General features: G+C 38.5%; 1 protein-coding gene across 4 annotated transcripts in view; it reads right to left on the reverse strand.

Moving 5' to 3' along the window:
* Positions 1–26,594, reverse strand: part of LOC106878006 (uncharacterized) — a 170,855-nt gene that overhangs the window by 37,113 nt on the left and 107,148 nt on the right. For all 4 annotated transcript variants that reach the window (XM_089362853.1, XM_052972897.2, XM_089362855.1 and 1 more), the window contains exons 2-3: positions 3,796–3,980; positions 2,016–2,089 (exon numbers count right to left, since the gene is read on the reverse strand). In XM_089362853.1, coding sequence (XP_089218979.1) covers positions 2,016–2,089; positions 3,796–3,980 — 259 coding nt within the window. The remainder of the gene's footprint in view (positions 1–2,015; positions 2,090–3,795; positions 3,981–26,594) is intronic.

Raw genomic sequence — 26,594 nt, forward strand, 5'->3', positions numbered from 1 at the left:
TAAAGGGTAATCAGACTCCAATGATTTTTCACTCCAATGATTTTTCACAAGTTAGCAAAGACATATGCGGTCTAGTGTTGTCATGGTGGAACACGATTCCTTTACGATTTGCTGATTCTAGCTGTTTTTCTTTGATTGCTTCCTCCAGTTTCATTAGTTGTTGACAGTAAACATCTGAATTGATCGTTTGGTTCCTTAAAAGCAGCTCAAAATACACAACACCTTTGTAATCCTACCAAATGGACAGCATGACCTTTTTTGATGCAATTCAGCTTTTGATGTGGTTTGTGCTGGTTTTCGACTGATGTTATTGTAGACAATCCATTTTTCATCACCAATGATGATTCGTTTAAAAAAAAAGGTCGATTTCATTATGTTTGAGATGCATATTGCAACTATTGATTCGTTGTGTTAAGTGAATCTCTTTCAGTTTATGTGGAACCCAAATATCGAGCTTCTTAATGAGTCAAAGACATTTTAAGTGATTTTCAATTGTTATGTGTGATACATTTAACCTCTCTGCAATCTCTTGCACAGTTATTTGACAATCTGATTCAATTATGGCTTTGATTTGGTCATCATCAACTTCAGGAGGTCGACCAAAATGTTAGTCATCATTGAGTGAAAAATCTCCAGAACGGAATTTTTTAAACCATTTCTGACATGAGCATGTCAGAAATGGTTGCCGTTTTCTTGACTTTCCAAATTTTTACAGGTGTCCAAAAACAGTTGTTTTCGAGATGTTTTCGAACCTTTATTCTCAGATTTTGTTCAGCCAAAGCATTTAATCCATCATGCCGAATAACTGATTTTGGTCTACCCCTTGGTTTATTTTCAAGGCTATCATCTCCTGAATGATAGCTTTGGAACCATCTCTGAACAGTTCTGATGTCAACAAAACCATTACCAAAAACCTGTTTAATATTCTGTTGAGCTTCTGCAGCAGGGTGACCCAGTTTCTACTCATACGAGAAAATCGTTCAACATAGTTTGGTTGTTATCATTTTCATAAGGTCTGTGGGTATGAATTCTATATATATATCTCATCATCATCATCGTTTAACATCCGTTTTCCATGCTGGCATGGGTTGGACAGTTAGACTGGGGGTCTGGGAAGCCAGGAGGCTACACCAGGCTCCAGTCTGATCTGGCAGTCTTTCTACGGCTGGATGCCCTTCCTAACACCAACCACTCCAAGAGTGTAGTGGGTGCTTTTTACATGCCACTGGCAGGTTGTACTGGGTTCCATGTTATCAGAAGCATTCAAGAGTGACCTGACATAATATATATGTATATATATGAAGAAGAGAACATTGAATTTTTGGAATAACAGATCTGTGAACCCTACTTAGTCATTAGGGGTCACTTCCTGTGTGTTGTCAGTTCTACTCAATCAGAATTACACATCAACAACTACCAGAATATTTTTTTGACTTGTTATATTCTTACCAGGATTATGGAATCAGTCCACTAAAACCTTAAACTCTGGCTCATCATTTGATGGTACCACCAACTCCATCTCCTCTAATTGCTAATTAGATTAATTACATATTCGTTACATTGCTTGGAAACACACAACATACCTGGCGAAAGTGAATCATCAGACTCCCTAACCGAGAAATATGAGTTGAAAAGTTGCAGCTCTGTTGATGAGACTTTTTCTCAGATTATTTATTGAAGGACTTAAAAAATAGTTAAAAAAAAGAAAGAACTTACAAAATTGAAATTTATAAAAAATTATAAAAGAAAATCTGTAAATAAGAATTGTTTTACAAAGGATTGGTAAGATGATCCCTCAAAATTGACTTACATCATGTTCTTAGATAAGTTTCTAATAAATCCTCCCTCATCGATACCCAAAATCTAATTTGCTTACTTTCACTGCCAGAAACAATCAAATCAAAATCAAGGAAATTGGAAATTTCAATGCATTGCATTAGGATTTACATTTGAACAACAACAAGAGCAACAACAACAACAACCCAAAAGAAAGGAAGAAAATTTCGTCTTCTTACTGGTTTCGGCAAAACTTTGAGCGTCAACTGGGCATTTTCCAACTGGTGATTGCTCTGTGTCAGCAACTGTACACCTACAAGAGAATGGTTAGATCTGAGAGTGCTGGTTGGTAGTATAAGTGTGAAGCTTTGTTTCAAATGTTGGCAGAAGGTCAGTTGTTTTGGAAGAGGACTCAACTGGTACTTATTTTATCAACCCCCAAATGGACGAAAGGCAAAGACAGCCTCAGCAGAATTTGAACTCAGAACATGAAAATGGACAAAATGCTGCTAGGCATTTCGTCTGGCATGCTAACGGTCTTACTAGTTCACTGCTTACAGCATTGGTGATTATATTACTCTAGTGAGATGAGATTTGCATGGATGGTTGGATGGAGATGTGAAGTTCAGTTGGAGGTGTGGGAAATGGGGTCAACTGGGTGTGGGTCAGAAGGGATTTTTTATCCCTGTTAAAATGGCAAAAATTGATAAATGGTCAAGGTAATAATGGTCAGCAAGTTTAGGACACTGAAGAAGTTTTCTCTGTTGACTATGCTGACTCATTTTTTGTTTTTATCTTTTAATATTTTTATGAAGAAAAGTACTGACACCACAAAAAAGGCACCCAGTACACTCAATAAAGTTGTTGGCATGAGGAAGAGAACCGTGCTGCAGGGACCATAGCAAAGCTACGCACATGCAGCTCAGGTCAGGAAAAACAAGCGTTATGAGATGCCGCTCGAAGACTGTAAAGAATCTGGCTGGAGTGCAGTACACTTTCCTGTAGAAGTTGGATGGAGGGGTTTTATTGGAACCAGATTGAGACAGTGCCTGCTGTCACTTGGGTGTCAAACATTGGTAAGCAAATGCCACCTTGAAACAGATCCATGTGACAGTTAAGGGATCCAGCTAGAGAGGAGATGATCCTGAAATGGACTTAAGATTGACTACTAGTCAGTCAAACCAATAAGTGGGGCCTCCATGAGCACGGAGCAACCGGTGTGTTGTAAAGCTGGCATTTAATATGCAAAGTTTTTGACTGACTATGTTTGCACAAACAAACTGTTTCCAAGTCTCTCCATGCTGCTATGGATATTTATTTGATCATTTGTTTTTGATCCATTTTTCCACACAAGCATGGGTTAGAGGAATATATTAACGTTAGAGGCATTAATTTGCAGCCAGATGTCCTTCCTATTGCTGGCTCTTGTCTGTATTTTCAAGCGAGGGATCTCTTATGTCACATATCCTCAAAGGTATTAAATGAGTGGACGATTTATTGACAGAAGTGACAGCATCTGCATTGTTTAGTAATTTCAAATACAAATTATGAAATGGTAAAAAGAAGTTGGTTAAAATGAATTCACCAAGATATGTAGAGAATATGGTAGCATGGCCAGTAGAGCTGAATATCTTTATGAGAAAAATTTTGCAATTTTTTTGCTTTTACAACTTTGTTATTCTATTTCAAAGATTGGCAAAGATTCAATATCAATTACATGCAGTAATGTTTTACAATAATTCAAGACTTCAGTTGTCCTCTTTTATTGTCTCTCTGCCTACTTTTAAAACTGATTCCAAAATTTATAAGAGATTTTTTTGAAATAACCAACAATAAGATCCATATCAGAATTTTAATGAAAAAAAAAAAGGTTAAGAGTTTGAAACCAGTTGTTCCCTGAAATATCTTGGTGAAAACACGACTTAATAATAGTAAAACTGAAATTTCAGGCAGACGGGAAGACACAGAAAATAGGTGAGGTGATCATTGCTGTGTGAAAGTGTTGTGGAAACAACTCACCTTTATGATGTTTATAAAGAAGTACAGCCTCATTGTTACGCAGCGGGTAGGCTATATCCGTTATGTAACTGCCCCCATGTTCCTGACCATTGAAGTACTCCAGAAGTTGACTCTTGTCGAAGTTCTCTGGAATGTTTGATACATGCACCTCCATACCTCCACATACACTGCACATTTTGCAGCCACTGCAATGGGAAAACAGAGAGAAAAAGGTGAGAGAGAGAGAGAGAGAGAGAGAGAGAGAGAGAGAGATGGTAAAAGGAATCAAATAAATCCAACAAGAAATTACACACACACACAATGTTAACATATGATTAATGCCACTGACCAGCACCTTGGCCATTTGTTTTTTTTTCTTTAGCCTCCAGTTGACCAACAGTCTATGTATGGTATTTGATATCAGAAATGTGTGTGTGTGGTCATGCCTCAGAGTTGAAGATGATTGTTCATCAGGTTTAACTCCTCTGCACCTATATATATTACAGGCCAATGTAAGATCCACAAGTCTTGTGCTAGATCAGGTGTTTGTTGTCTGTGAGGTTCCTTCATATGGCTTTCTACAGACATTTATCAGTGAAGAAAGAAAGGTCAGGCTTGGCTGAACATCAATCACGTGGAGAGAGAAGAGAGAGAGGGGTAGAGGTTGAGGGATAGAAGAATTAGGGAGGGACATACACATATATTTACATGTACACACATATATATATATATATCTCCCCTCTGTGTTGGCCCCTTGTGGGCAATAAAAAAATCACACACATATATATACACATATATTTACATATATTTACATATACATGTATATATTTACATACACGTATTTATTTACATATAGACATATATTTACATATGCATACACACACATATATATTTACACACCAACTAATGGAAGATGGACATCCAGCATGGAAGACAGGCAATGAAGCTACCCATGCTAATATCTAAAGGAAATCATCTCAATAAACCCATGCCTCCTCTTCCTCCTCCTACAGACATTGAAATCTCATTAGATACACACCTGAATGCACAATCAACTTAATCTAATGTCTCTCACACACACGCATGCACGCACACACACACACACACACACACACACACACACACACACACACGCACCAGTAATAAGAACACGAGATTAGGTCTTTAGTCTATTCTTGTGCATCTGATTTCCTGATTGTTTTTAATTCTTGCAGCATTTTCTCTGCATGCATTTTATCCCCCACCCCAACGCAGACCTGCACACATCTGCAACATGCACAATCAATTCTGCAAAATACATGTTTATTCACCTCAAATTAATTGTAATGAAAATTGATGAAGCAGTAAATTGCTATTTGTAAATCCCCATTCTTGCATCTGTGAGATTTATTCACTTCAACACAATTTTATCATTAAAACACAAGAGACATGTTTGCTGGTGTTGCCGTTGTTATTGAGGAATGGAGAACGGGTTACATAACATTTTGGGTAGAATTCATTATACTTATCAGGAATAGTATCTCTTGAATAACAAACAAACGTCTGATGTATGTTGGTCTACCCAAGCAGATATTTCTTTTCCTTACAACAAACATATTCTGCAGATCTCATTCACATTTTACCATATTGACACTCAAAGATGGAATTAGATTAAATGGATTCGGTTTCTATCCCATAACCAACGGTGTATTGTAAGTATGGCCAAGGCATTGGATCTAGAACTATAAAAAACTGACTACAAAGTAAGACTCCAGCTGCCTCCAATAGTCAGAGTCTTGTAAAATTGATGAGTGGTTCATAAACTTGTGATTATTTCAATTCCACTTGGGAATAAAACTCAGAGAGGCATGGATTCCATCAGGTTGATTTTCCCAATTTAAACAATATCTGTAGTAGGAACCCATTCACAAATAGCTGTTCTGTCTCTCTTTCCTGGTGAGAATGTAATTTGTTTAACTTGCATGTATGCTGCAATAGATTTGTAGGTGACAAGGTGGTTGGCTGGACACATTTTAGTGTGTGTTGCAAATTGTTAGTTCTGTTGCATCACAGAACTCCAGGAGCCACACACCCTCCTTGTTTCTCTCACCATATCCATAGTCTCCATGTATGTCATGGAAGTCATTAGTGTGTTGGCCAACATAACTGTTAAAGCCATCAGCCATGATAATGAAGCTGCCTTCAGTTGTAAGTGAGCAAGCCTGCAAAAGCAGAGCAGTCCTTCTGTCCTTCTGTCCTTAGTCTTGCCTGTCGGGTGTTGATGACTGCTGCTGTTGAATTGCTGGTAACTGGTCTCATCTTGATTATCCTCTCACACACCCCACTGACAACCTCAATTACTCTTTTTATCCATTTCTCAGTTAACAACATGCCTAGCTTACTCTTGCTGTCCCCCATTACTCACCCAGAAGAATTTGTATCTCTGTCTCTCGTCTGAGAGGAGTTTGGTTGTGGATTCTTTCTATTGTCCCTCTGGCTTACAACAAACATTCATTCATTTTTCACTCCAGCATTTCCACAATCTTACGAGACCTACCTTTCATTGTGCCTATATATATGTAATGTCTGAATATTAGAGAGAAAAAGTCAAAAGATCTTCTGAAGTTGTCTTAATCCAAAACACTAAGGGTCATTCTTACCCACCCTTGAAGTTATCTTCCAATGTGTTCTATGATCCAATCTATTAAGTCTTGTATTTCACTTTGTTATGAATTTACCATTTATTTTTTAACCAGATCACATTTTCTTTTGATCTCAATGAATATTTAAGTAGCTGAACAGATCAAATTGATTGTTAAGCATAATATCTTTCAATCTTTTTTGCTGATTATATTCCCAATAGATAATTTTAGTCTGGAAACTGATATTTAAACCCCAAAACGATTTTAATTTATGCAGTAATGAAATTCTTGGTCTATAAGAAAAGTCGTAAAGTTGCCATTTTTTAGTGTTTCTTGATGACATAAAATAGTGTAAGAGAGTGCTTAAATGCAATAGAATCAAGTATGTGATTCTAGTCAGAGAAAATTGGTCACGCAATGAAAAATAAAAACTAGACATTACTATTAATAATACATGAAATTTAGAAACCAACATCATATAGAAATCTGTATAAACAGATGAAATCTCTTTCTAGAATTTTTGGCCATTCTTATAAAATGGCACCTATCAGGAATGGCCATTGTTTTTATCTCTTAATACTCACTGAATCTATGCATGCATATACACACATGTATGTATATATATATATATATATATATATATATATATATACACACACACACACAGATATATGAACAACTGAAACTACATACACACACACACACACACACACACACACACACCACTCTCTCTCTCTCCCTTTTTTCTTTTGTAACTGTCCTCCTCATTAGCCCCCAAATTTCCACCTCTTTTTCCTTTTAAAGCTTATACTCAAACTATTGATTCCATATCTATCTCTGATCTAGAATCACTCACTTTCCCAACATATTCAAAGAAATTCAGAATGAAATGCTTAGAGAGTCAATAAAAACTTTCCAGACTTGATCCCGATCACCCCCTCCACCCCCACCCACTTAGACATGTCAGGGGTATTCAGCTTCTCTTTTTTCACTCCCACCTACATTATTGATGCATAATTACCATAGCCTGTCTTTTGGCTGCCCTATGGCACCCATTATACTTATAAACCATTTACAGATAAACTATCAACACATACAACATTGATTCCCCAACCCAATCTGGCCTCCCCTCCCAGAAAAAAAAAACGCCACAAGCAACACCACCATTCAATAATTGAGACCTTATAACACACTTGATAACTGATCAGGAAATTTATTTGATACTGTTTTGTTTTTTTTATTTTTTGCATTTCATTCAGTTTCTCATATTATAAATCTGTGATTACAATGTTTGTTGAGGTGAGCTGCAGGCAATTGGCTTTCACTTCCTGGTTACAGCTGTTTCACTTCACTTATTAATACCCTTTGGTTATGAAGAAAGGAAATCTTACTATTTCCCACTCCCCACTGACTCTATCTATCGATCTGTCTGTCTGTCTGTCTCTTTTCTTTTTTATTTATTTATTAGACTTCTTCCAAGAATGAAGGATCAAGTTTTTTAACGAAGAAACAAAACTCAATCATTAAAATCTGATAACAGCTTTGATAATTGTTACATTGAACTTTAGTAAAGTCTCAAATATTTTTACTGTTCCACTTAGAGATTGTATCAGTAAAGTGCATGTAAACTGGTCTTTTTCCTTGCTACAAGTTCTAACTTTACCACATTCTCATATCTGCAAAGCAGTTAACATCTATGACTATACATGATTCGTCTTTCTGGTCCTAGATAACTATGTCAGGCCTGCTGTGTTTGCTCTTGGTAGAAGTATTGATGTGAATGTTCCAGCAATATTCTTTTTGTTGATATGCATTGACATATGTGTATATATGTAATCCACGCTAGCATGGGGAAATGTACTACAAACAACAAATGAATGAATGATGCGTATATATGCGCGTGTGTGTGTGTATGTATGCATACATACATACACGCACACATACACACACACACACATATATATATTTATATATATATATATATATATATATATATAGCTACATTGACCTATGTAACATTGCTTCTTAAGATAGTATATTGTGATTTGAAGGAAAAGGGACCTCACCCGGCAAAAAAAAAACAAACAAAAAAACGAACCCTCAAGTCAGCCATAACAACCCTATTTCTCTGTGGAGTGTCATATTGGACTCTCTCTCTCACTCAAGAAGTAACAAACATGATGGAGAGCAAACCTCACCAATAAACAACTAAATGGTAACATTTGCAAGGTTACTAAAACTCTAATTTAGGCTGAAGTTCATTGGACACTCTTGGAAAAGTAAAGATGAGTTCCTCAAGTGCCATTATTGGAATCAGAGGGAATGAACAGAGAGGAAAAGAAAGCAAGAAAATCCAGCCGTGACATACACTGAATTGCTGGAATGTGACGGTGTGTCAAAAAACTATGTGTTTAGCTGTTCCCTTGCACCAGCTGCAATGAAGGACGGACATCAGTGGACATGGCTTGATTGTCAATGAAGCTTGATTCAAGTGGATTGGATGAGATTTCAGAGGGCAACATTTGAATGCTGTTTCTAACAGGTTGGGCACCCATGTAGGTCTCCCACATTGGTATGTGATGCATAGGTTGGTTGATTCGTCTGTAATCAGTAGTAACAAGCTGTAGCAGCAGCAGCAGCAGCAACCTAGAGTTTGTTTGATGTGGTTGTCTCTTCAAACGTTGAATCCAGTAACAGTTGTAAGGGATTAGGGGGTTGATCAACATAGATTTTATGGGAACACTTGTGGGGGTTGGTTAAGTTAAATACTGTTGCTCTTGTTTAGCTCCCTTTTAGCCCTGATTCAATAGACCCTATGCTCAAAAGGTATTCTAGCTGGGACAGTCTTGTCTTACTTCCAGGTATAGTTTATCTAGGGGTACATTAAGCAGGTAGGCTGTGGTGTAAGGAGAGAGATTGGGTTTCTATTATTAGCAGATTGAATGGCATAAAAATAGAATAGTGGCCCCAGGTCAGCTCTAATTAAGTAACCGTAAGATCAAAGGCACTCCAACTATGACCATTCCACCTTCCTATGTACAAGGAACTTACGATTCATTGTGTACCTTTCTAAGTTGTTAGGGTATGATACTAAGGAGATTTGTCTGCTATTTCTTGCAGGTTGAATGGTCATGTAGAGGCATCCATATTAGGTTCAGCTAAGTAGGGTGTGAGAGGTCAGTTTGGTTAGTTCAGTTGGGAAACAATCGCCATATTTTGATGGTCAAATAAGGAAACCACTCATATGAGAGAGAGAGTGAGAGAGAGAGTGAGAGAGAGAGAGTGAGAGAGTGAGAGAGAGAGTGAGAGAGATTGGCAAGTGAGAAACTTGAGCTTGCTACACCACTGCCCACTGACATATATCCACACATCTACACACACACACAGTGTTCAAAACAAGGTAGTTATAATCAAGTTAGCTTTTATAGAGATGAACTACTTTTAATATGGAAAGCTAGGACGACGACAATAACAACGGCCATTCTCCTATAAATGCGAAACCACGTGCTGAGGTGGGAGAGAGAGAAATAATCAATAGCGAACCACTTTGTCTGTTCCTGTTTCTGTTAGTCTTTGATTCTCACTTGTTACCATTTCACTTCACTTTTAGTGTGAATATCCCTTGGGAAAGGCATGAACATCATACACTCTTGTTCATCTTCCACTGAAATTTGTGATCTTAATGCTTATGTAATTAATATCGATTCACTGTGTGTGTGTGACGGAGAGAGAGAGGGAGGAGGAAAGGTGGAGAGGAGAGAGGGTGAAAGACAGGGAAGAGGAGGAAAGAGGAGAGGGAGTAGATGTTCCTGTCATCACACAACAAAAGATGGTATTGATGAAGGAAAGGAGGAAAGCAATGAAAGAGAGGAAGAATAGAGATGTATGGGTTCATGTGTGTGTGTGTGTGTACATACATACATACACACACACACACACTTTCACTCACCCACACATGAACTCTCAGTATATAAATATACACACACTGCTCTATTTACCCAGTGAGATTAAATGTATGGAAACATGTAAATTTATTTACAAACTTTCCTGCAAACAAGCTATTCCATAGCGGTAATTAGTGTGTGTGTGTGTGCGTGCATGTGTGTGTGTGTGTGTGCGCGCGCGCGCATGTGTGCAGTTATGTGAGTGTGTGTGTGTGTGTGTGTGTGTGCACATATACAGAAGAATTAGGAAAGAGAAGGTACAAACAAAAAGAGATAAAAAGAAAGGGATGATGGAATATGTTGTAAGATAGATGCATGTGTGTGTAGTCGGAGAGAGAGAGAGAGAGAGAGAGAGAGAGAGAGAGAGAGAGAGAGAGAGATAATAAGACCTAAAAATGGGAGGAAATTGGCAGAATTTTTGAAAGAAATCTATCATTAGTTCAGATGCATTGGTGGCCATTTGGCCATTGATGTGTGTGTTGTGTTGTGTATGTGTGTGTGTGCCTGTATAAGAACACACATGCACATTTGAACTGCAGATAACATGTATATATTGTAGCATGGCCAATACAATTGATTAGCTTTATATAAAAAAAAAATACTCCAATATTTTTGCCTTTACAACTTTACTCCTGTGCTGCTAATATTCAAATGCATTCTATTAATTTAAGTTTTACAAAGATGCAAATTTATTGCACACAACCTTTACATACAGCAACAGGCTTTAAAAATTATCCAAGACATAAGTTTTTCTGAAATAACAATATATTCAATATTCTAGAATTGTCAGAAAATCCAGGACAACCCAATACGGTATTGATTCTCTGATCTATCTTTTACCCTTCCTTGGTCACTCTTGCTCTCTCCTGACAGAAGGATCACAGCACTGCCATTCAGTTGGATGCTCTACCTGTCATTGCTGCAAGCTGTAACCCTGGTGTCTTCAGAGATCTGACGGATCCACTTATATGGAAGGATGTCATGTAGCCAAAGGATAGGGAAGTCTTGGTAGAACATGAGCATCATATAGTTCTTAGCTGGTTTTGGTTTGACATCATGGCCAGACTATTTCACCCCATTGTTGCATATGGCATAAATATAAATGGTGTAGATTGTCAAGGTTTTGTCACCCAGCATGTCAAAGATCACACAAGATGGTCTTCAAACTAGAACATGCTGGAGTTTGGAATTGAGAGGAGTAGAGTATTAAATGGATTAGAAGACAAGATGGACCTCATTAACAACTGCAGCACTTAGAAGACAAACAAATGGTCTCTGAAACAGGTAGGATATCTGTCAGTAATTCAAATCTTACCTGTACAACACTCTTATTTTCCAAATTACAGCTAACATTTCAGAAACATGGACCTTAAAATTTGAAGCTACATTCCAGCTAGGTTTTGAAATGCAGTGCTTAGGGGTTAAACAAGGAATAACAATATGAGACAGGTGGAGGAATAGTACCGTAAGAAAAGATCTTCAAATGATATATAAGCACACACACACAGCTACAAACACACAGACACCTCCCCACTTTACACTAAAGGACCATAAGTCAGATTTCTTTAAAAAACCTCTCATCAAACTTATTTCCCTCACGAAATCTGACTGATGATGTTTTGGTAAATGTATTCTTGATAGGATTATCCCTATTGTAAAAGCTAAACTTATTCTCCAGAACAAGAGATATGATCACTTGGTTCCACAGGATTTGATCTCAGAATGTAAACAGCCATAACTAAATAGGACAACCATTTTGTCCTTGGTTCTAATGATTCAGCCAATCTTACGGTTGACCAATTTTGAACTTGCAAACACTCTTCTGGTTGTTTGCTCCCTTACTGACCAAGCCATCTTGTTTATTGAATGATATAGCCCCAAGATCAGCCTGGCTCTAGAATCAGGCCTATGGTCAAACTCAGGTACAGATCGATGATCAAAGTCATTTTGATTGTCTTTTATTTAGGCAAAGTGTCTTTGAAACAACATTATTGTGTCCTTCCCTTTTTAAGACGGTAAGGTATGATTTAACTACTATTTCTACAAATACAGTAGTCCTGTAAAACTCCTTTACTGGTTTGTCGTTTAACCGAAAAGTGAACCCTAATTGAACAGATGATGACTTACATAGGGATTCCAGCTTTGACCATCCTGTTTCACTTACAGTGAATATTTACAGTTACAACAATAACCACCACCACCACCACCACCACCACCCCACCACCACAACAACAATCATCATCGTCAATATCATTTTAGAATCCACTTCTCTATGTTAGTTTCACAATTTCCACTATTATCATTTACTCTTATTCCTCCCCCCCACCCACTTCTAGTATCACTCTCACTACTATTATGGCTGCCACCCCCACAATATCTAGTAATACCTACATCTCCCTCCCACACCACCACCACCACCACCACCACTGGTGCGTGCACAACACAAGCAGCAACAACTGTACAAAGAATTGGTTCTCCACATGCAAGTGAACATGCAACAATGCACACACTGCAGCAACTATGGAGGGAGAGAGAGAGAGAGAGAGAGAGAGAGAGAGAGAGGGAGAGAGAGAGAGAGAGAGAGAGAGAGAGATAAACACAGAGAGAAAGCCCCCCCCCCTTCTCACCATACCTCCCTCACTCCCTCCCCATCTACCCCACTACTATTACTGGTATGATGTCTTCCAACAGCACCCTGTGAAGCTACCACTTCCAAGTCCCTCATATTAGAAATGACCAACACCACCAACCAGGTGGCCCCTGTGTAGTCACTTGACCTCCAGGAAATAGCAGTCAAATCTTCAAATATCTCATCAATTAAAAATACAACATGAAATAATGCAGTCCCAGATATCCTCCCAAGACGGGATAGTCACATATGGAATGTCTTTGATCATAAATAACTCTGCTCAACGATGGGGGTTTGGTGATAGCATGCTAAACTACTAAAACTGCAACACTGCCATCTACTACCATCACCACATTGCAGCACTACCAATACATCAGCCGATTCCTGTGACCACAAGACAACATCTAATGAGCCCACCACCGCCACCGCCACCGCTGCTGTCTCCTCACTACCGCCGCTACCAAGATGAAACTGAAGAAAAACTGTAAACTGTTGCATGGAGATCAATAAATCAAAGCGATCTATCAGTATCAGTGCACTAGATATTTGCAACTACTGCATGTGCAGCTGGTGCACAACAAAGTGCAACAGAAACATTGTCAACCATTGCCTTGTGTTGTTATCAAGCAGCAGTGAAATATGTCTTCTTTAGGGACATCAATGTTTACTTATATGGACAATGTGAGACAATATATAACCTGTCAGCAAAAGGGGACAGCTGTGTGGACAACAGGTTTGTTTTGGGATAAGATTGTTTTAGGTTCAATTCCATTGCATGGCACCTCAAATATATTGTTATTGTACCCCAAAGTCAACCAAAATCCTGTGAGTGGAAATTTAGTAAATGGAAATCTATGAGGAACTTTGTTGCAGAGACTATTGCTGTTATTGGTTGGTGGAGCCAGACTGTTGCCTGGATTAACCTCAACATCTTAATGGTGCTTTCCTTTAGCCAATGTTTCTGGGTTGAAGGACAATGTTCTTCCCTGCTTCTTGGTAACAGCCGGAGTTATTGTCCTTCTTCGTGTGGGTCAAGTCAATGTCTCTGCTACAGGATCTATCCCACTGAGATGGACAGTGAGAAACAATAGTGGACATTGTCCAGCAATATCAAACTCACTGTCCAGTTGCTGCAACATAGTGGTAGTAACAGCTGTAATATATTTGTGTCACTATGTAACATATAGAAACAATAATGAATAGGAAACTGCAGTCTATGTGGCTGTCAATGGGTAACATGATTTAGTTCAACTTGCAGTTCTAAGGAAACATAATAAATTGACAGTGTTGTTAGGGGGTTAGGTTTATTCTTCCTTCCCATCTATTTTTGGGTTCCCTATAAAAAGGTCAAAAGGTCAAGGATACTGCTTTGCTTCTGTGGACTGCCTGACTCACAAATATAAAATAAAAACACAAGAGAGACAATTCTCTATTAAATCTCCTTCACTCAGGAATTTCATCAGAGTGATGGGCAGAAGACTGAGATTAAGAAGTTTAAACCAGAAGAAAATTAAAGTAAAAAATCAGAAAGAAGATCATTTAAAAAAAAAAAAGACTCATTTTTAAAGACAAAGTTTTGCTAATAAAACAATTCATCATCATCATCATCGTTTAATGTCCGCTTTCCATGCTAGCATGGGTTGGACGGTCATTTTTAATTACACAGCTTAATTAGCTATTTTGAATATTTTCTGGTTGTTTTCAGCATATAGGGGGCATATATATTAAAATTAGACTTGTTGGAACTGAAGAATTAAATTCAAAATTAAAAAGGTTAAACAGTTTAGGGGTGAAAGAAACCAACAAAGTCTAAGTTGTTTTCGTCTTTTAAATTTGTTTCTGAATTGTTTTGTCAGTTCGTTAGTTCTTTGTGACGCAGACAGATAAATGGCACTGGAGTTTGATAGAGATTGAACTCCTGAGCAGGTCACCCATTATCAACCACAGAATTATTGGTTGAGTGCAACAAACTTCTCTTTCAGGTTTACACAAATGCTTCTCTTTCTTATATTTCTGAAAGCATTTTGTATGTTAAAACTTATTTCACTTATCACAAGATTATCAGGGATTTGAAGATTTAAAGGGTTTCTAGAGAATTATAGATTTGGTAAAGTACCGGACAAATGTCTTCCAATATTTGGTTAAGGCTTTTTTTCAATCTGTATTCAAATCCTGCAAAGCCCTACATTGCTTTTTATTCTTCTGGAGTTGATAGAAATAAAGTACCTGTAAAGTACTGGAGGAGATTTCTATTTAGTAGCTGCACAATAAAAGATTATAGTTAGGATTAACTGGGATTAGGAATTTGATTAGTTGATGAACTTTGGCCAGTCAGCTGAGTGATTCTTTGATAATGATGACGGAGCAATGAGCTGGTTTTCAATATTTGATTGGTTAGAACCCCTGATGCCAAGGACCGGATGTAGCTGATCGGACTAAGGGTAGGTTATGCAACAACAACAACAACGTTACCAAAATTAATAATCAACAACAACAACAACAACAATAATAGCTACAAAAGAAGTGGTAATAAAAATGGAAATTGAAAATTGTGGAAGAGGAAATGGGATTCAATGTGTTGATGAGAGAAGAATGAGGTGTGAGGTGGGGGGAGGGGATATTTAGAGGGGGGGGTAAGGAGCACGTGAGGTGTCGGAATAAGAGAATGGTGGGCAAGAATAAATAAAAGAAATAATTAAAGTGGATGGCCGAGAGAGGTTGTAAGGAAATGAAACATTCCTAAACATAGAGATGTGTAAACAGAGAGAGAGAAGCAAAGAGTAACACATGTAGAAAAAGCAAACGAAGCGCAGACAATGGGCCCCTCATGGATTGGGCCCTTCTATAGAAGTTATAAATAATAAACATATTCAATGCTTGCACTTGATGAATTTTTTCCCATTGTAGTTGTTGTTGTTGCTATTGTCACTGAATCGACATCAATGCTGCTATAATTATTTTCAATGATGTGCCATAGAATTTCTGGCAACTCTCTTACTGGTTTCAGCCAGTAGGCAGTGGCCATGCTGGAGTAATGCTCAAACTGCAATATGATTTTGATTTCAAGTTGCAGTGAAAACAGTTGAAAAATTACTAGTTTTGATAATTTCTGCTCTGGGTTCAAATCTCACAGTTGCCATGGTCCAATTAAATTTATGTTCTGATGCTAATGCAAGGAATAATTCTGCCTCAGCACACCTTCTGGTAATAGAATTCTTCAACAGACCTCCAGCTTACATGGACATCCAGACGTGATCACAATGCACGGGCCACCTTCTACACCCCTCCCATACACTGAACACACCTCCTAGCTTAACAAACCACATGTTTAGAAGTCAATACAATGTCAGTCCTTAATGACGAACATGATGGAGAATGGTGATGGTGGTGGCGGCGGTGGAAGGTGGGGGACGAAGCTATAGGACAGATGGACCATCTAATGGACAGACAGGCAGACAAAGTGATAAGGGAGAGGCGGAACACAGAGAAAGGAAGGAGGAAGAGAGGGGGAAGAGAGAGTAGTTTGGTAAAGGACCCCTTCACAATGGCAGCCTGCCATTTGCAGAACCAAAGTAGTGTGGGGGGATGGTGGTGGTGATAGGTGTGTTGTTGTTGTTGGTTGTGGTGGTGGTTGTAGTGGTGGTGGTGGTGATTGTATCTGTGGCCAATGTTCTGGTAATTGACAGCTTTGCTAATGAATGAAAAGGTAATTCAATCCAGTGATTTCAGCAACAACAATCACCTCATTAGTTAAAACCATCAAGAGACCCCACCCCTTGTTAGGTAAAAATCTCCTTAACCCCACCAAATATCTACATGGTTACTTGACTTGCAAGACACAAGAGCGAAACCTTCTCCAAATTACTCTACACTCTTTTTCAAAATGACACATTGATAACAATCATGACATACAGACAGAAGAAATGCTGTAAAGAATTTTGTCCGGGCAGTTCTGCCACTTCACTGCCTTGTTGATGATGATGATGATGATGATATAGGCCTGTGAGCATAAATGTTGTGGGGGTAGGGGGTGGAGTACAGACAGACTACTCCCCAGGATATTGCTGGAAAAGAAACACAAAATCGATCCTAATTTGAGTTGAATTTAGGAGATTAATTAATTAATTAATAACAGCAACAGCTTCTTTGGAGTGACAGAAGGGCATTTTTTTTCACTGTTTATGTAAAAAAAAATTGGCCCTCCGTCACTTATGATGATGAGGGTTCCAGTTGATCTAATCAAGAGAACAGCCTGCTCATGAAATCAACATGCAAGTGGTTGAGTACTCCACAGGCACTCATGTCCTTAATGTAGTTCTCAGGGAGATTCAGCAGGATACAAAGTGTGACAAAGTTGGCCCTTTGAGTTAAGATACAACTCATTTTTGCCAGCTAAGTGGACTGGAGCAACGTGAAGTAAAGTGTCTTGCTCAAGGACAAAACGCATTGCCATGAATTGAACTCACGGCCTTATGATTGTGAGCCGAATACCCTGACCACTAAGCCACATGCCTTCATACTGTTTCTGTAGAGAGGAAAAATACTGAATGTGTTTGGGTGAGAGAGAGAGAGAAAGAGAGAGGAGGAGGAATGTGTGTGTGTGTGTGATTAATGAGCAAATTAACAGCAAGTAATAGTAAAGAAGGAACTAATTAACATTATGCAGTGAAGCAACACTAATGAGGAAAAGTATTCTCTTAACGATTCCTTCTGGCTTAGAAAGGCAACGGATGTCTACGGAATGTAACATTGGGTTCAGTTTTTGTCAGTTCTTCAGAAATCTCGTGCATCACATCAGGCCATCATTGGGAGGAAAAGTAGTGAGAGTTTGGAGATACAAATAGATGGAATGGTCATGGCTGGAAAGACTTTGATCTATCATGGGGTTAACTGAACAATAACAACTATTGAAGGAGTTTCTACATGGCCTCTTGACCTGTTGCAAATGGGAGCTAAATCTCCTTTAAATCATATCACCCCTACCAAGAACATTCTCTACAACGAGGTCCTTGATATGCAAAAAGAAGGGATGGTCACTAACTGTACAACTGGAATGTCTTTTGCTCATAAATGTGACGGCTGACCCGGGGTTAAATCTACAACAACAACTTCATAAATGTGTTGCTAAATTCGAAACAACAAGTTGGATCCTGAGCTGATGTCCACCCACAACCATCCCCCTCTCCCTCCCACCAACTTCTCTTTCAATGGAATCTGACGGGGGGGGGGGTTTATTATTGGGCTTTCACCCCCACCTCTACCACCTGGAAAATCAATAACTTGTCAAATAATGCAAGCCATTGATTGGTTGATTGGTCAGCAGGCTGAGATTCAATAAGATACCAGTGCTATCTGATTGAACTAAGGTGATTGGCTGAGAATGAGAGGTGGTGGGGGCGGGGGGGGGGGCAAACAATAGAATTCTGTTGGATGAAACAATGGGGGTATGGAGAGGAATTAGTTTGGGTTCTTTATTACTCAGCAGGTGTCTAAGAGAGGTGGAGGAAGAGGGAGAAAAAAAAGGAGTGGGAGAGAGGAAAGAGAGAGACAGAGAGAGACTACACCTGTGTTTGTCAAAACTGGTCAGTCTTCTCTCTCACACCACTCTTCTGTCTACCTAATTTTTGATTCACACAATTTTCCTTTGTCTTTTTAATACCCTATACCAACGCATGCACACACATGCGCCTGCGCACACACACACACACACACACACTCCAGGAGTACCCATGCCTACCCCTCTCCCTTCTACACACATACAACTAAATTTTCATTTATTTATACACAATCATCCAGAACTACATACAGATCATGCCTGCTCCCCCTCCTCCCCCCACTGCCCATACACACACACTCACACACACTCACACATACAAACATATACACTTCAATGGTGTTCGGACAACACACACACACAGCCATTCATATCCTTGTACTTTCTGTTCAGTTTTTGGTTGTTTAAATATGTTGATTACATCCCAACCCTACTGCAAAAATTAACACTACCATGACCACCACTACTGACATAACCAAGACATTCACTGTTTCTGGTATAAACATCAGACCATTACAACTATCATCACCACCACCACCATCATCATCAACTCTGGCTTTCTTAAACATTGTACTGGATCACTTTTCAATCATTGATTTAATCTTAATATATAAAGCTGAAGTTGTGTGTCTGTGTGAAGCCTTTTTAAAAGTTTATAGAAATCCACATTTTCCACTTTTTTGTAAAAATTTTTACATCAATGGAATTTTCTCGATGTGAACTTTCCAGTGCAGTAATTAGATTTTTAAAATTCCGTTTACTTTGTGTGATTTAAGGGAGATTTGGCTGTTGTTTCTAGCAACTTTTATATTTCTTCCCTTCTACCTGGGACAGCGTTCTTACACACGCGCTCAACAGAGAGAGAAAGTGATACATACAACGTCATAGATTAAACTTTCTTCTCAGTATTCTTTACCTATTTTTCATAACATTGATACGTAAAAACACACACGACCACACATACGTAATCTGTGACAACAACATACACATTGCTCCCGTTCTCTATCTCCCCCTCTTCCTCTCTCGCTCTCGCAAACGTATACACGTGCAAGTAAACACAATCATTCACGTTCGTCAATGTGGCATAACTACAGAGTTGTACCCACCGACTTTGGAAGGTCATAACTTTCAGAAAAATGAATATTTTTTAATGAAATTTTCTATGCATATATTATTTATTATGTAGATTCCGAATATACAAAAATTTTCAGTGAAAGTGTTTTGGGAGGAGGGTGTTGGACAATTTTCGGAAATTCCACTTAAATTCCTCTTAACTCTGTGTGTGTGTGTGTGTATGGTGGTGAGAAAGGGTCGTCTGGGTGTGCATGTATTTTTTTAATAGTTTTACTCTCTGGACCATGGCCATGCTGGAGTATTGCCTTCAGGGGGTCTTACTTTGCCTGGTGCTAATTTTAAAGATTTTGATATAATGAATGGCTAAGTCTACCTTGGATTAAAGGGATATAACTTAGTCATGACAAATACTGCAAGATATTTTGTTCAACATACAAGTTTAAAGACAATCCTCTAACATTAATACACACACACACACACACACACACACACACACAGAATAATTAAAGTTTGACTAGTGACAAGCTACACCCAAATACCACATGTTCCCCCATACCCAGGGTTGGCAGCTGATGAAGAGAAGGACTGCTTTTAATGAAGCTCTTCTGTAAACTGTCTCAAAACCAGTTGGTGATGGTGACTTCTCTAACCTAGCTGTTGATTTGGACAGACATGTTGGACAGCAGCATTTAGTGGATTCTTTAGAGGTCATGGGGGACGAGTAATGTGTATGGTACAAAAAAACAAAACAAAAAGAGAAAGGGTCAACAATGCAGGACTTCTTTTATGCAATGGAAAGCCGAGTTCCTTTGCATAGTAGAGGCACTGGTACAATGAAAGCAATGGAAAGTCCAATGAATGGGGAGAAGTCAAAGAATTCTTCCAGTCACAGTTGTTTAAATGGTTCAAGAAATTAAGATTGACCATGGCTGCAATACAAGAGTCTGGCTGAAGTTAACAGGAAGAGAATAAACATCACTATCAGCGAATGCGGATTGAAAGAGATCAATTCTTGCTCAACTTATGATTCAAGATTTATAGCCCCTGGACGGTCATTGGTCATTGATGTGTATTGACTTGCTCTGATATGTTGGTGTGAGACATGGCATTTGACACGCTTGAAAGACAACCAGCACATCCATGCATCACGCACACACACACACAGACGCACTCTCACACATTCACATACACATGTCTATGCGAGTGTGTGTGTCCTTGTGAAATTTATTTTGAAGGAAGGAAAAAGATTTATAAGAATATTGGATTGGAAAAATGAAAGAGGCCTTCATTGCTAATTTGGAACCCCTTTTGGCTGACAGTCTCCTATGGGTGGCTGTATTTCTTCCAGACACAAAATGGTCACAGTACAGTGAGTCACCATTTTAGAAAAGAAAGCAAAACTGCCCCTCCATCCACCCTGCCAGCCATCGGACATAGTTGTGTCTCCATGGCTATATTGTTGTTGTTTAGAGACAAGTCAGACCAATACCTCAAGCCATTCACGACCATCCCATCTTCTTGGTTCTTCTGTATTAGTTTACCATGGAGTATACTATCCAATGTGTCCTGTATTTAAGGTGTTGTTTGAGAGAAATCTGGCTGCTATTTCTAATAGGTCCATCAACTACATAGAGTTTCTCTCACTGGCTCATCTTCACATGCGTGTATGTGTGTGTGCATGAGGTGTACTCTGTGTGTGTGTGTGTGTGTGTGTGTGTCTAATGAGAGAAAAGTGAACAAGGAGAGGCTTATCTTAGAATGTGAATTCTCTTGCTTCACGAGAAACAACAACAACAACAAGATTTATACAAAAGACAGGAGTAGGACAGTAAACTCTTGCTCACGACAACTCCTTCTAATGTTGCTACCGTAATAAAACAGATTCAGTGGACAGCAAAAGGGGTTGGTGTTAGGAAGGACATCAAAACAGAAAACATGCTATGAATGGAATTTACAAGCGAGCCAGAGCAGAAGACATTTTACAGCCATTCCTTTGTAGATATGAAATGATGATACATACATATATTTATGTATATAGATAAATATATGTGTATAGGGATGGATGAATAAATGGATAGGTGCACGTACACGCACACACATCTACCTGCTTATTGATCCATTCATTCAGCCATCCTTTCACCATGTACAAGAAATTAGTAAGAGAAGGCCATGTGCTGCCAGAGACAGTCTCTTCTCCAACTTCAGGAGTCTCCAGGTATTTGGTCTTTTTATATATATCCACTTGTTACAACATACAAGAAACATAAAATAGCCATATAATAAACATACACTAAACACATAATAGAAACACAGCAAACAAATTTAATAAACATAATAAAAAAAACCTACAGTAAACATCTAATGAACATTGCTCATTTACAACTGAAGGATAAGGGAGCTGTGCTCAACTGGTAGGGATATAAAGTTGGAGGAAGGGGTCAGTTGAATTAGATGAAAACAAATTTTTAAAAAATAACTTAACCCTTCTAATTAGATAATTCCTTTGTTACCTGGACTCGGTTCTTGTAATCTTGAGCATTTTATCAAATATTTGTGTGTGTGTGTGTGTGTGTGTTTGTCTGTGTCTGTGTGTGTGTTTGTCTGTGTGTGTGTGTGTGTGCGTACATACATATGCACACTTACACACGTGAAATGTAACAAAAATGAGATTTAAGAGGAAACAACCTAGCTTGGAGGATGAAGAAATCTAATTGCTAAGCTCAATAGGTTATATATATATATATATATATATATATATATATATATATATATATGCCATACACACATGCATGTGTGTGTGTGTGTCTTCTGCATGTGTGAAGAATACATGAATGTTATATTTGCAGATACCTTTTTCATATTTCTGTCTAGAACATTTTGTGTTTATTATATATTGTATAATTCTCTCTCTCTCTCTCACACACACACACACACACACACACACACACACACACACACACAGGTGTGTTGTTGTTGTTGTTGTTTCTCGTGAAGCAAGAGAATTCACATTCTAAGATAAGCCTCTCCTTGTTCACTTTTCTCTCATTAGACACACACACACACACACACACACACAGAGTACACCTCATGCACACACACATACACGCATGTGAAGATGAGCCAGTGAGAGAAACTCTATGTAGTTGATGGACCTATTAGAAATAGCAGCCAGATTTCTCTCAAACAACACCTTAAATACAGGACACATTGGATAGTATACTCCATGGTAAACTAATACAGAAGAACCAAGAAGATGGGATGGTCGTGAATGGCTTGAGGTATTGGTCTGACTTGTCTCTAAACAACAACAATATAGCCATGGAGACACAACTATGTCCGATGGCTGGCAGGGTGGATGGAGGGGCAGTTTTGCTTTCTTTTCTAAAATGGTGACTCACTGTACTGTGACCATTTTGTGTCTGGAAGAAATACAGCCACCCATAGGAGACTGTCAGCCAAAAGGGGTTCCAAATTAGCAATGAAGGCCTCTTTCATTTTTCCAATCCAATATTCTTATAAATCTTTTTCCTTCCTTCAAAATAAATTTCACAAGGACACACACACTCGCATAGACATGTGTATGTGAATGTGTGAGAGTGCGTCTGTGTGTGTGTGTGCGTGATGCATGGATGTGCTGGTTGTCTTTCAAGCGTGTCAAATGCCATGTCTCACACCAACATATCAGAGCAAGTCAATACACATCAATGACCAATGACCGTCCAGGGGCTATAAATCTTGAATCATAAGTTGAGCAAGAATTGATCTCTTTCAATCCGCATTCGCTGATAGTGATGTTTATTCTCTTCCTGTTAACTTCAGCCAGACTCTTGTATTGCAGCCATGGTCAATCTTAATTTCTTGAACCATTTAAACAACTGTGACTGGAAGAATTCTTTGACTTCTCCCCATTCATTGGACTTTCCATTGCTTTCATTGTACCAGTGCCTCTACTATGCAAAGGAACTCGGCTTTCCATTGCATAAAAGAAGTCCTGCATTGTTGACCCTTTCTCTTTTTGTTTTGTTTTTTTGTACCATACACATTACTCGTCCCCCATGACCTCTAAAGAATCCACTAAATGCTGCTGTCCAACATGTCTGTCCAAATCAACAGCTAGGTTAGAGAAGTCACCATCACCAACTGGTTTTGAGACAGTTTACAGAAGAGCTTCATTAAAAGCAGTCCTTCTCTTCATCAGCTGCCAACCCTGGGTATGGGGGAACATGTGGTATTTGGGTGTAGCTTGTCACTAGTCAAACTTTAATTATTCTGTGTGTGTGTGTGTGTGTGTGTGTGTGTGTGTATTAATGTTAGAGGATTGTCTTTAAACTTGTATGTTGAACAAAATATCTTGCAGTATTTGTCATGACTAAGTTATATCCCTTTAATCCAAGGTAGACTTAGCCATTCATTATATCAAAATCTTTAAAATTAGCACCAGGCAAAGTAAGACCCCCTGAAGGCAATACTCCAGCATGGCCATGGTCCAGAGAGTAAAACTATTAAAAAAATACATGCACACCCAGACGACCCTTTCTCACCACCATACACACACACACACACAGAGTTAAGAGGAATTTAAGTGGAATTTCCGAAAATTGTCCAACACCCTCCTCCCAAAACACTTTCACTGAAAATTTTTGTATATTCGGAATCTACATAATAAATAATATATGCATAGAAAATTTCATTAAAAAATATTCATTTTTCTGAAAGTTATGACCTTCCAAAGTCGGTGGGTACAACTCTGTAGTTATGCCACATTGACGAACGTGAATGATTGTGTTTACTTGCACGTGTATACGTTTGCGAGAGCGAGAGAGGAAGAGGGGGAGATAGAGAACGGGAGCAATGTGTATGTTGTTGTCACAGATTACGTATGTGTGGTCGTGTGTGTTTTTACGTATCAATGTTATGAAAAATAGGTAAAGAATACTGAGAAGAAAGTTTAATCTATGACGTTGTATGTATCACTTTCTCTCTCTGTTGAGCGCGTGTGTAAGAACGCTGTCCCAGGTAGAAGGGAAGAAATATAAAAGTTGCTAGAAACAACAGCCAAATCTCCCTTAAATCACACAAAGTAAACGGAATTTTAAAAATCTAATTACTGCACTGGAAAGTTCACATCGAGAAAATTCCATTGATGTAAAAATTTTTACAAAAAAGTGGAAAATGTGGATTTCTATAAACTTTTAAAAAGGCTTCACACAGACACACAACTTCAGCTTTATATATTAAGATTAAATCAATGATTGAAAAGTGATCCAGTACAATGTTTAAGAAAGCCAGAGTTGATGATGATGGTGGTGGTGGTGATGATAGTTGTAATGGTCTGATGTTTATACCAGAAACAGTGAATGTCTTGGTTATGTCAGTAGTGGTGGTCATGGTAGTGTTAATTTTTGCAGTAGGGTTGGGATGTAATCAACATATTTAAACAACCAAAAACTGAACAGAAAGTACAAGGATATGAATGGCTGTGTGTGTGTGTTGTCCGAACACCATTGAAGTGTATATGTTTGTATGTGTGAGTGTGTGTGAGTGTGTGTGTATGGGCAGTGGGGGGAGGAGGGGGAGCAGGCATGATCTGTATGTAGTTCTGGATGATTGTGTATAAATAAATGAAAATTTAGTTGTATGTGTGTAGAAGGGAGAGGGGTAGGCATGGGTACTCCTGGAGTGTGTGTGTGTGTGTGTGTGTGCGCAGGCGCATGTGTGTGCATGCGTTGGTATAGGGTATTAAAAAGACAAAGGAAAATTGTGTGAATCAAAAATTAGGTAGACAGAAGAGTGGTGTGAGAGAGAAGACTGACCAGTTTTGACAAACACAGGTGTAGTCTCTCTCTGTCTCTCTCTTTCCTCTCTCCCACTCCTTTTTTTTCTCCCTCTTCCTCCACCTCTCTTAGACACCTGCTGAGTAATAAAGAACCCAAACTAATTCCTCTCCATACCCCCATTGTTTCATCCAACAGAATTCTATTGTTTGCCCCCCCCCCGCCCCCACCACCTCTCATTCTCAGCCAATCACCTTAGTTCAATCAGATAGCACTGGTATCTTATTGAATCTCAGCCTGCTGACCAATCAACCAATCAATGGCTTGCATTATTTGACAAGTTATTGATTTTCCAGGTGGTAGAGGTGGGGGTGAAAGCCCAATAATAACCCCCCCCCCCCGTCAGATTCCATTGAAAGAGAAGTTGGTGGGAGGGAGAGGGGGATGGTTGTGGGTGGACATCAGCTCAGGATCCAACTTGTTGTTTCGAATTTAGCAACACATTTATGAAGTTGTTGTTGTAGATTTAACCCCGGGTCAGCCGTCACATTTATGAGCAAAAGACATTCCAGTTGTACAGTTAGTGACCATCCCTTCTTTTTGCATATCCCTTCTGCAGTTTGTTTCGAGTATTATGAACTATGTATATAAAATCATTGTGTTATAGAAAGCGACAACAACATAACCAATATTTTAATTATTCTTAGAAAATAAGAATAATGAAAATATTGAACTGTTACCTGAGAGATATTTGATTTGTGCTAATATTTCAGGTTAAGAACTTTGTTATAAAAGCTTTGAAGAACAAGAGAGAGAAGGAAATCTATATTACGAGTCCGTTCTATTGGTGTGTTGACAGATTTGAGATGATGACAGAATGGGCATATAATTCATATCTGTCTTGTTCTTGAAAGTTTTTATAAAAGGGTTTTTAACCTGAAAGGTCAGAACTAATTAAATATTTCAATATTTAATGTTTTATCTGCATTGCTCTCACCTTCTGTTACACACTGATTTATGGCTAGACTAAATTGATATATATATATACATATATATATATATATATATGAAAGATGATGGTTAAAAAGACAAGTAGTGAGACATAGATTGTTAGACATATTTTGCACATCTTGATGAGTTAGAAACTTCCTTGTTAAGTACATCATCAACTCTATTGACTGACAGACAAATGAATTGAAAAAGGCAAAAAAGTAAAGACAGCTG

Source organism: Octopus bimaculoides, chromosome 14, assembly GCF_046866305.1.
Source record: "Octopus bimaculoides isolate indiv1 chromosome 14, ASM4686630v1, whole genome shotgun sequence".
Lineage (NCBI taxonomy): Eukaryota > Metazoa > Mollusca > Cephalopoda > Octopoda > Octopodidae > Octopus > Octopus bimaculoides.